The sequence below is a fragment of the Stenella coeruleoalba genome (genome assembly GCF_951394435.1).
Source record: "Stenella coeruleoalba genome assembly, chromosome: 10".
NCBI lineage: Eukaryota > Metazoa > Chordata > Mammalia > Artiodactyla > Delphinidae > Stenella > Stenella coeruleoalba.
This window is the reverse complement of record NC_137156.1, coordinates 27,139,540-27,151,684: the sequence shown is the minus strand read 5'-3', so window position 1 is coordinate 27,151,684 and position 12,145 is coordinate 27,139,540. Positions and strand designations below refer to the sequence as shown.

The 12,145-nt window shown below is 41.8% G+C and overlaps 1 protein-coding gene across 17 annotated transcripts in view; it reads right to left on the bottom strand.

The window, feature by feature from the left end:
- PKHD1 (PKHD1 ciliary IPT domain containing fibrocystin/polyductin) overlaps positions 1–12,145 on the bottom strand; it is a 534,197-nt gene that overhangs the window by 244,015 nt on the left and 278,037 nt on the right. For all 17 annotated transcript variants that reach the window (XM_079935418.1, XM_079935415.1, XM_079935403.1 and 14 more), the window contains 4 exons: positions 8,318–8,528; positions 6,880–7,037; positions 4,433–4,624; positions 1,198–1,323 (listed from right to left, as the gene is read on the bottom strand). In XM_079935418.1, the coding sequence (XP_079791544.1) occupies positions 1,198–1,323; positions 4,433–4,624; positions 6,880–7,037; positions 8,318–8,528 (687 nt within the window). The remainder of the gene's footprint in view (positions 1–1,197; positions 1,324–4,432; positions 4,625–6,879; positions 7,038–8,317; positions 8,529–12,145) is intronic.

Here is a 12,145-nt window from a genome sequence, read left to right as displayed (position 1 = left end):
GATATATAATTTTTAAATCAATAAGTAATGATTGTTGGTAAAAGAGTTCAGACAGATGGACTTGCCTTGGGAGTGTGGGGGAGACACTCTTACAGGAGGAGAATGAGTCATATGAGCAGAAGGAAAGAGCCGTGCAAAGGCCCTGATGCAGGAGAAAGTGTGGTCTTTGCAAAGAATTAAAATAAAATAGGTCTGTGCAGTTAGAGTACACAAGGAGAGGACAATAGCAGGATAAGTGTACCAAGGTTAATAAAGGCAAAATCACTAAGGGAGTCTTTTAAGCCACAGTAAGGATTTTGGATTGTATTCTAAGAGAAATAAGAAGTTTTTAAAGGGCTTTAAGGAGAGGAGTGACATGATGCAATCTGAGATTGTTAAGGATAATTCTAGGCATCGCAAGGGGAATGAACTTTAGGAAACAAAAGTGGATACAAGTGACCATTTAGAAGATTCTTGAAACACGGGCTTCTTCAGCAAGCCACAAGAGCAGCAAAGAATAGAATTCAACATTTTTAACTCCTTGTTCAACATCCAGGTTTGACACTCCATGAGACTGCACAAAAACCTATTTATGTGACTTTGAATTATTGTTAAAATTACTGACAATAAATTTTAAAATCTCCCATTATATATTTATTAACCTGAACTGAAATGCCATCTTTAAAAATCAGTTTCCTCAGAAACAGACTCAGAGACAGAGAACAGACTTGTGGTTGCCAAGGAAGGGGTGGAGGAAGGAAGGATTGGGAGTTTGGGATTAGCAGATGCAAACTATTATATAGGATGGATAAACAACAAGGTCCTACTGTATAGCACAGGGAATTATATTCAATATCCTGTGCGAAACCATAATGGAAAAGAATATGAATATATATATATATATATATACATATATATATAACTGAGTCATTGCTGTACAGAAGAAATTAACACAATGTTGTAAATCAACTATACCTTAATAAAATTTAAAAAAATAAAAATAAATAAAAAATAAAAATCAGTTTCCTATTGGTAAAGCTTAGTTAGCCAATAAGTAATTACTAAATTTAAAATTAGAATTTTTAACTATGGCCTATTTCTAATGACCACAGGCTAAAGATTTTACAAATTGGAAATTTAAATTCGGGGATGATTCCTTTTATAAAATGATGTGTCCTCCACCAGAATGCCAAAATTAAACAAGCTTGTTTCACTTACCCACCAGTAGTGTGTGGCCTAAAATATCATAGAACACGTTACTGTCCACCTTCAGGCCCAAGGTCCTGGACATGCTGAGGCCTCTGCTGAAAGATCGCCACACAGTACAGCCCTGCATGTAGGAACCTGAACAGCAAAGAGGAAGGTAAAAATTAGATGGGAATCTCGAAGGCTTCTCATATTCTGTTAATCATCTCCAAAGCAAGCTAGAATATAAGTAAGAACATTCTCCCACACAATATATAAAACTCAAGAAATAAGGAGTTGGCAGCATAAATCAAATCAAGGTACCTGGCAGCACAGACCAAGGTACCTCAAAGATACCAAAGATAAGCAGGGTGGAATCCAAGGACCACGTGTAGTAAAGAAAATCACCTGACAAAGAGACAGTATGGCCAAACCACAGAGGAATACGTGGCCATCAAGATTTCCAACTGGCCATCATCTTTGGTATCTACTCTAATCACAATATGGTGGACAGCAGCTCAAAAGATGTTAAGGACGATGTGAAGAGCACTGCTTATGGACCAACACTGATCTCTGAAAACTGCCTCTGGCATGAGGAGAGGTAGTCATTATTTCCTGAGCTATGAAGTAATTTTTTAATTCAAGTATAGTTGATTTACAATGTTGCAGGTATATGGCAAAGTTATTGAATATAACCACCGTTGAATACGGTGGTTTGTGAAACTGAAGGGGAAATACCCTCTACCATATTAAGAGACACTGACATTTTAGGAAAACCATTACACTGGCTCCATGGCATATTTTATGATCCCCAAATCATACATCATGTATGTGGACTGAATCAATCAATGAATAAATATTTACTGAGTATCAACTATATATTTCAGGAATTGTGCCTGTGCCAGAGACATAAAGATGAATAAAACTAAGTAAATTCTGAACTTGTGTATCTTGAGTCTGATGGAGGAAACTCACATTAAAATAATAAAAATGTATTATTTGGATAGTAAAATTATAAATCCTCAAAAAGTTTTGTATTATTTCCAGGTAGTGAGAGAGATTGTATCAATACCAAATGTCTGAAGTATTGGAAAAATGACTTTGGATTATGTAATAATTTGACTTTTAAACTGGAACTCTCAAGAAAATTCTCAACTATGATGTCCCCTAGACACAGAGACTGTAGATTCCTCTCGACCTTAGCTCCCCCAGTACCAGATGCCCTTACATCAGTCACCAATGAGTTAACCCGTTCATACCCACTCACGTAGGAAACACTGCCTGCTGCAGACTTTTCCCGACTCCCGACCTCCACCATAACGTCACTCCATCAGAATACGCCTGCCCATCTGAACAACCAGGAAGTACTAATGTGTTTACAGAGCTATCTATTGTGGGTGGAGGTCAGGGCTCGGTAAACTTTTAAAAGCAGCTTGCATGCAAAGATTCCAACACTCTCCAACTCCAGTAACAGGGGACAGCTGGCCATACAGGTCATGGGAGTCTGTAGGGCATGAACCAATAAAGGATTCTTTGGCAAGCATGCCAGAAGTCTCTAACCTCTGCGTTAATGGGTTTCCCCCTCCCAGGAAACACATTTGCATTTTAACAGAGACCTACAGGAGATAATGTATTAATTCAGTGGATTTCAAACTTTTGTTAAGCACCGACCCCTTTTTCAAATAAAACTTAATGTATATAAATAAATAAAAGTGCAGGTACTCTGAAGCAGAGGTTGAGGAGGCAGATTAAGTGAATTTTTGATGGGGGGGGTTGATTATGTTCATTGATAACTCATATGTGACTACTCCCCTCACTTCTACTGGAACTGGCCCACATCAAATATTCCTCAGCATCATAAGCACCATGAGACCGAAGAAACAGAGAGAAGGACACAAAGATACTGACGGTACTCATGAACTAGGGAAAGAGCCATGTGAGGAACCATCCTCCTATAGGGGCATAAAAAGAAATAAATAAGGTGGAAGAGATCTGGAAAATTAGGATAAATAGACATTCTTGGCATGCAGATGATTTGAAATAAGAAAAAAAAAATGCTACAGCTGTCTAGCCAGGATCTTGCTTTCAATGACCTCAAGGATTACTTTGTCATTACCTGTTGAAATCCTAGCACCTCTCAAGGCCCACCTGAACCTCCAATATGCCCTGATGTGCTTTGCCAGGCGTCAACCCCCAGAGCACCACCCTACCAAGGAAGGCAAAGCGTGCATATGTGGGTGTTGAGGTGCTGAGGTCTGGGGAGCATAACTGTGAAACGGCGTTGCTGTCCTCATCACTCAGCATCTGTGCCCAAGTTTCTCATCTCTGTATCTCAGATTCTGGCATTGGCATTTTGCCCTGGATGCTCCCACATCCCTCCAACTTTGATCTCAGAGCCTTTATCAGTACATCTGGTCATATTCTTCTTTTCTGATTCTGATCTTTTTTACCTACTTGTTCCCACCTGCCTTGGATGTCTCCTAATTCCTTCCTATCTCTTCAGGTCTGGCCAAGATCTGCACACTCTGCCCGCTCTATATCCCCTGGAAGAGTGCCTGGTTCTCAGCCATTCTCTCCCATTTTCCCAGCAGGAGATTCCTCTGCGTTAGGACATCCTCACGAAGTGCTTTCCGCTAGCCTTGAATGATGATTTACACTTTTCAATGTCAATCTGACTGCAGTCACAAAGCCAGTAAATCGTAGTGGCAGGATTCAGAACACGGAGTTGTGTGGTTCCCTCCACATCTGTTGTACCTATAGTGACATTTCTCAAAGGGTACTCCTTGGACTACTTGTTCCAGCATCAGAAGGATTGTTAAAAATTCAGATCTCGGGGGCTTCCCTGGTGGCGCAGTGGTTGAGAGTCCTCCTGCCGCCCCGGTCTGGGAAGATCCCGCATGCCGCGGAGCGGCTGGGCCCGTGAGCCATGGCCGCTGAGCCTGCGCACCTGGAGCCTGTGCTCCGCAACGGGAGAGGCCACAGCGGTGAGACGCCCGCGTACCGCAAAAAAAAAAAAAAAAAATGCAGATCTCTAGGCCCACTTTATATCAGAATTTGTCTCAGCAGGGTCTCTAAGTGAGAATTTTAATAAGCTCCCCAAGTGACTTTTTAGGCATGTTAAAGGTTGAGAATCACAGATCTAGGGTATAGTTATCCATCTCTGATCCCCACCATGTCCCCACATACCACCTACCAGGACCCCCTGCATGGAGAGCCTAGAATATGGAAGAGGAAGGAAAAATGAGACGTTATGCCTGGGCCTCCTTACCTCTCAGAGCTCCCACCACAGTCAGCGAGCTCACATGCTTACAGAAGGCTTGCCCCAAGTCCCGGAACTGCACTCCCTTCAACTGGACCCAGCTGGGCTCCTTTGGAAAAGACTGAATGACGACTCTGGCCCCCAGATCCCTGGATCCCAGCATCTTCTCACTCTTGAAATACAAACAGTTCTGCAAATCACCTGAAACACAGAACGAAGTCAAGGGGAGCAGAAGTATGTACAATATGCTTCGGGACAAATCTCCCAGTACGAAAAGAAAGGCACTGTTGGCACAAAGGGCAAACCATGATTGTTTATTTCGTTTAGTAATCTTACTTCCCTTTTACTTTGATTCTCCCCTTTGGATTACTAATTAAAACATCCAATAACTAGGACATGATGTTGCCTTCACTCTATTATTTCCAGAAGGCCCCAAATCATTCTCCTTAATTACTGTCACAAAGAGGATGACTAGAACCCACAAACCCAACCTAAATAGATGCTTATTTCAATCCAAAGGATCCCCCGGAGGGAGTGTGCAATCAAATGACCCTCTTGTGGCGGACAATTGTAGGGAAGAGATGTGAGCGCTGAACACAACCACGGCTCTTTTCAGTCTTGAGATGTCCAGTGGGGCTTTCCCGATATTTTGCCGCCTTATGGTTTGGAGGCACAGCAATCACGCCACTGAAGAAATGGCAGAGGGCTCCAGAGGAGTGACTGAGCAGCCCCCCACACCAGGGCCTCCTTCCCAGCAGAGCCCCTAGTGAGAACAGCAAACAGCATGAACATAGCACCACACGCAACTACCAAAGTGTTGTGACCTCAGGGTCCAGACGCTTTGTGTTGACACATGGCATTTGGTGGTGTGGACTGACCTCAGGATGGAGAAGAAATCATCTCCTGAATTAACTCTTTATTATCCAGGTTAATAAACCAAAGAAGAAATGTCACTAATACAAAATGATGGACCATTCAACAGTCATTTGCCACCACCCAAAGGATGAATATATGAGGTGAATAAAGAGGTGTTTTACATTTGTACACTTTGCCACAATTTTGATTATATATGACATTGATCCATAATGTTTTCCAGTGTCCAGGCCTCTTGTTATTGTATCTGGCTACCTTGTTCCCATACTTGAGCCCCACACAAAGAAGAGGTGAGTGACATATTATTTTTTTAATAAGGGTCTATGAATTTTGTTTTATTTTTAGAATTGCTTAGTAATGTTTAAAAGTTGTGGTGTAACTAGGGTTTTTTTCCATTAGGAGACAACAGATTTATACTGGTGTAAACCTAGAAGCATGGTCTCTCTTGCAGCATGATCAAATGCCATGATTTGTACGATATGATCTGAGAATACCTGTATGAGAATTACCGAGAGAGTTTGAATGGACTGCAGGTCCCAATTCAGCAGAATTGTTAAAGTTGGCAGTCACTGGATTCTAACCCACTGGATGCAAACATTTTTTTCAGAATGACACATGTATGAGCTAGATGACTAGAGGGGTGGAGAGTGGGATCCAGGTCCCTCTTACCCAACCACATCCCAACATTACACCCACAGGCATCTATACATAGGCATGACTCGAATCTTTAACCCCAGCCTTGACATTTCTTCCAGGCTCCAGACACTACCAGACATCTCTACTCACAGGCTGGCCTGGCATCTCAGCCCCGACATGTACAAAATTAAACTCATGATCTCCACCCTCCCACCCCCAAAACCTGTTCCTCTTCCCATCTCAATAAATAGCCCCCTCATCCATCCAGAGCTCATGCCTGGGAGTCATCCTTGACACCCACGCCATCCTGGACCAAAGTTGACAAATGATGTCTTCACGGCATGTGAAAGCCTCATAATCCACAGCCTGGGAAACCAAAGCATAACCTACTAAACTAACCATCCCTGAAATAGATGTTTAATAGGTACAGCAGTGTGATTCAGTGCCTGTTATTCTTCTAGAAGATAAATTGACTTTTTCAACCACTTACTTAAAGTATGTGGTAATTTCAGAAAACAAACTCTAAAAGTGGGGGTGGTGGAGGGAGGGAAGAGCCTTACAGGTCTAACCCATAAGAATGTGCTGCCTGTATCCCTGACCCTGTCATTAATCAGTTTTCCTGAGAATTTTAGAAGAGGCCTGGAATCAGTGTCAAGACTTCATTATAACCTCTAACCTGGAAATTTAAATCAACTCTCCAGATTTCATTATTTAACAGGAATATTTTTCCCCAGAAAAAGAATTACTTTCTCAAGCAGATGCTTTTGTCTACCTCTTTCACAAGAGGGTTGAAGGCAGGAGGGGAAATGATGACTTGTCAAGAGCACTGTGAAAACTACAGAATATTAGGAACATGCACTTGAAAGAAGTCAACCACACCACTTATCATTGGACAGTAAGAACGTTCTTTTTCACCCACTGGACTTCCCAACAAAATGCTTCTCTACCTTGTGAAGCGTTGGCCCTCTGGCATGAAGCAAGGAGCTGCACCCTCTCATCAGTGAGATTTCCCTGTATGGTAACACTCCTGCTGAGGAGAACCACCATGACCTTTAAAACATGGAGCTCTCCAGCCACCCAGTTCTCTGTGGAGTTGTGAGAATATCTGAAACAAAGAAAAAGAAAATGACACATCTGAAGGTATCACCCAAAATCTTTGTTGTTGCTGTTGTTGCATTATTTTTTTAAACATCTTTATAGGATTATAATTGCTTTACAATGGTGTGTTAGTTCCTGCTGTATAACAAAGTGAACCAGCTATATGTATACATATATCCCCACGTCCCCTCCCTTTTGCGTCTCCCTTCCACCCTCCCTATCCCACCCCTCTAGGTGGTCACAAAGCACCGAGCTGATCTCCCTGTGCTATGCGGCTGCTTCCCACTAGCTATCTATTTTACATTTGGTCGTGTATATATGTCAATGCTACTCTCTCACTTCGTCCCAGCTTCCCCTTCCCCTTCCCTGTGTCCTCAAGTCCATTCTCTACGTCTGCGTCTTTGTTCCTGTCCTACCCCTAGGTTCATCAGAACCTTTTTTTTTTAGATTCCATATATATGTGTTAGCATACAGTATTTGTTTTTCTCTTTCTGACTTACTTCGTTCTGCATGACAGACTCTAGGTCCATCCACCTCACTAAAAATAACTCAATTTCGTTTCTTTTTATGGCTGAGTAATATTCCATTGTATATATGTGCCACATCTTCTTTATCCATTCATCTGTTGATGGACACTTAGGTTGCTTCCATGTCCTGGCTATTGTAAATAGAGCTGCAATGAACATTGTAGTACATGACTCTTTTTGAATTATGGTTTTCTCTGGGTATATGCCCAGTAGTGGGATTGCTGGGTCATATGGTAGTTCTATTTTTAGTTTTTTAAGGAACCTCCATACTGTTCTCTGTAGTGGCTGTATCAATTTACATTCCCACCAACAGTGCAAGAGGATTCCCTTTTCTCCACACCCTCTCCAGCATTTATTGTTTGTAGAGTTTTTGATGATGGCCATTCTGACCGGTATCATTCCAAATCTTATTAGGAATAGTAAGCCACTAAATTAGCCTAATTCTCCATCTGGGGCTCTATTTCTTTAGAAAACTCAGATAAAGAAGAGTGAACTATCATCACAAGTATGTGAAAATTAGGAACTATGCTGACTATTGCACTGACCATCTACTGCAAGACGAAAGTTCTAGAGTCTTACCAGAGAAACTTATTTAAGAAGTCTTAATCTTCCAAATGTTTCATGCTTTGCAATCTTGTCAAAATGTCTACTATTATTTAATGTAAAAATGCATTATTGAAAGACAAAAAAATGTCAGACACCAACACAGTGAAGACCTCATCTTCTTCCATCTAAAAGGAGCCAAGGTGACATGCAGTACCTCAAGGGTGACCTCAGATGGAGGTCTGTATTCTGCACAGTCTCCACAATGACAGTCTCTTCCAAGGGCTTGGCACCTTCTGCACCCATCCCACTGATGACAATGACTTCATCCCCCGCGTGCCAGCCCACAGCATCTTCCAGAGCCAACACCGTGTCACCGGCATAGGCAGCTGCTCGAAGATGGGTGACCACGACTTCTGGGAGTGAACCTAAAGCAAATCCGAGGGAAACCTGCCTTTAGACATTTTTAAAACTTATTATGAACGTGATGTTATTCAGCCAAAAAAATCCTGTGAAAGAAGAATCTGGGAAAGCAAGTTCAGGCTCAATAGGCACCATGCCTTCACTTTTCTGGATATTGGGTTTTTTTGTCTGTCACACGGGGACAATAAAAGTAATCCAGGATAGAGAATGATATGGGGTGAAAAACACAGGAAGTGGAGTCAGACTAATTTTACAGCTGAATCACACTCTTGCCATCGTCTAACTATGTTTCTTTGGGCGATATACTTAAAGGTGGGTCTCAGTTTCCTCAGTTACAAAGCAGAAGCAGCAAAGCCTTCCCTCCTGGGGGTTTAGGACGATTCAATGACAAAATATCTGTGAAACAACTAGCGTGGACCTTGCCACATAACAGACCCTCAATATATTTTAGTCTGCTCTCTTCCCTCCTTGCATCACACTGTTTTGAGGATGAAATTTGTCACCTCTTTCTTCCAAGTAGACTCTCCAAGGTAGAAGTTCACCATGTATTTCTAAACTGAAGACTTCAACTCACTGTACAAATAGTAATAGTAGAGTTAAAAGTCAAAATTACCCTCAGAATGGTTGTCCTAAGTCTCAGGGTATTAAGTGATCCCCTTATACTGTAAGACAAGGTGTATCCGTTCAGGATGGCTCAGCAAAGCTGAACAAGGGGGAACGTGTGACTCTAGATACCTTGGTTTGTTTTAGGCTCCAGTGCAGCCGTCTGATCCTCCCCAAACCAGTACGCTGCTCCTTAACCAGTCTCGTAGTTTACTCTGGCCTTTTCCAGCAAGGGTCAAGGCAAAGATTTTTTTCCAGCCATTACCTGAAGCAATACCTCAGAAAACACAAGGCTTACTCCCAACTCCTCCTTTCCTCAGCACATTTCCTTCCTCCTTCGCAATAGATCATAATTTACCTCTAGCCCACAGCAACTTCCTGTCCTCCCTTGTTGCACTAAAGTAATAATACTTGAATCTCTAACTACAGAGGTGAGCAACAATAAATCATTTTCAAATTATTTTAAACTTCCCTCTTTATTTATTTGTCTATGTTGGGTGGCGGGGGCATTGTACCAGTAATGTTGTTCTAGGCTTAGGAAGGTCTCCGGGTTAATGATGTAATTTCCGAAGTTTACTTGGGCAATAATTTTATCTTAAAAAAAATTCCCAGAGTTCAAAATGTCTAATTATAGAGCAAGTGAAAATTAAGACATAAATCATCCCAAAAAGAAAATAATTTTATTTTTTTTCCTGGTTTGTATGTTTTAACCTTTGGGAACAATAAATGAAATAAAGTCTATTTTGATGTATATGCATATATATGTGAATTTCTATGATCTGTTCTTGAATGTCTGCACAGAAAAATCTCTAATATGCATAGAAAATGTTTGTCAAGCACAAAATTCTATTAAACGCTGTGATCAATGGTTCATCATACTCAGTCAATACTCAACAAACACCTGCTGTGCACCTATCAACAAGCAGCTACATGTGGCAGAACCAAGAATAGGCACAACAAAGATATTTTTTAGCTAATCATTCTTATAAATAATAGTCAAGTCAGAAGGAATGGAAAAAAATCACAGAGGATCTTTGAAGTGAATTTTTAACTATTAACATAAACTTAAGACCTTTCAAATGTTGACAGAGCCTCTAGAAAGCAGTAAAATTATCTCATAATTTATTCGCTCTCATTGCAAAAACAACACACCTCTACATGTCTGACTAAAACATCAACCTGAGTGTCTGACGCGTGCCAGCCTCATATTTGCAGCTACATAGCAGATACGGATATTTGGATGAGTTACCATCATCTCAAACTGGAGAAGGTCAAAATAAATTTAATAATCACCTGAGCTAGACCCTCTGAAACAGCTTTTATTCTTCTGACCATTATGCATCGTTCTTTTTTAATTACATCCCTTCTTTGTTCATTAACCTGCAGTATCTGCCTACAGTACTCAGTAACAAAGGCACAAATTCCCTTCTTGACTTTCAAGAGTCTCCTTAATCAGACTCCACTGTATGGTCTCTGACTCCTGAATAAACTCTCCATTCCAGGAAGCCTCTTTACTGTACTTCTTCTCATTTAACAGGATCATTCCTACCTCTACTCCTTTGCCTGTTCTATGCGTTCCACTTGGTGCCCAGTTTTCTTCCCCTCATCTGCTCTCCTAAAAACAGCTCAAGCCTCACCTCTTCTGTTGGATGTCAGGGAGCACTTCAGCCCATGCTGATGTCCACTGCCTCCTATAGACGCCACAGTGATGGGGGGGCGGTTCTTATTGAGTAAAAGGTCAGTGTGCATCTGGGACTAGGCACGCCACATGTCTGGCTGGATTGCGGGCCATTTAAGTGAGTTGCTTTGCATGGGAGAAGAAGTTCCACAAAGGAACAGATAGGAAAGGATGACAGAGATGGTACGGGGTCTGTCTCAGACATGGGCTCTCTCTCATGGACCTGTGACTGAACCTGAGGAAAGAACCTGCAGGAACTCTCCAGATGGATTTTGTACCTGCTGCTCCTCTGCCTGGGATTCCTTCATCAACTCACTCTGCCTCATTCTTCAGAATGATGTTCAACTTGGTCCTTCAGAGAAACCTCTGAGACCTCCAAACTAGGTCAAACCCTGTGGTTTGACCTCTATTACTGTCATTCTCCATCTCCCCTATTAAACATGGCAGAAGTTATACCTATACTTGCCCACCATCATAGTACCAATGCATATCACAGTGTCTTGTATATAATAAGTGTTCAATAAATATGTACTGACGAAGGAAAATCATGACGGAAACATGGAGAAGCAAGCACCCCAAAGTTTTGGCACCCAGATGGTCAGGTGGGACCCCAAGTGGCAACAGTGGTTGCCTTTGGTTCCATCATGGAGCACAACCCTCCCACACCTGAGGGTTGGACCACCTGGGCAGCAAGGAAAGTCTGCGCCCTTGGCACCCTGTGTTCAGTATTTTCATGGCAGGTACCCGAAACAAGGGCAGCAGGGCAGCCCCCAGCTGCCTTCCTGAAGGGAGCACAATGACCAAGAAAACCAAAATAAGAGGAAAATAGACTAACTGATGAAATTGTCATGAGAACACCTATAACAAGCAGGCAGGGATGTTGGTAAGGGCTGGAGGATCTGTGAGAGTTGGGGGAGGTGAGCAGGAATACTTTTGTTATCACTATTGACATATCCACAGGCTGAGAGTGTTCAGGGAGGCCTGAGGAGACTAGAGTGATGTAACCTATAGTCAGCACCATATATTTCATACTAAGTTATTCTGTAATTATTACAGTACCTATGTCTCTTGCCCCACCTTGAATGCAGGGCCACTGCCTCACGTCTCCTTTACAAATGTCACAATTTCTAACACAGCATTCAACTGGGTTCATGATTAGCATTCAACTCATAGGGAGTTAAATTATTCTGACTATTGCCATACGGACAATCATTTACAAACCCTCATCAGATATATACCTAAATGAGCATATGATATACAGCATGTAAAAAGCTGAAAAACAACACAAACATTATTGAGAATTTAGAATAAATCCAACCTATGCTAAGTAGTGTTACTCTG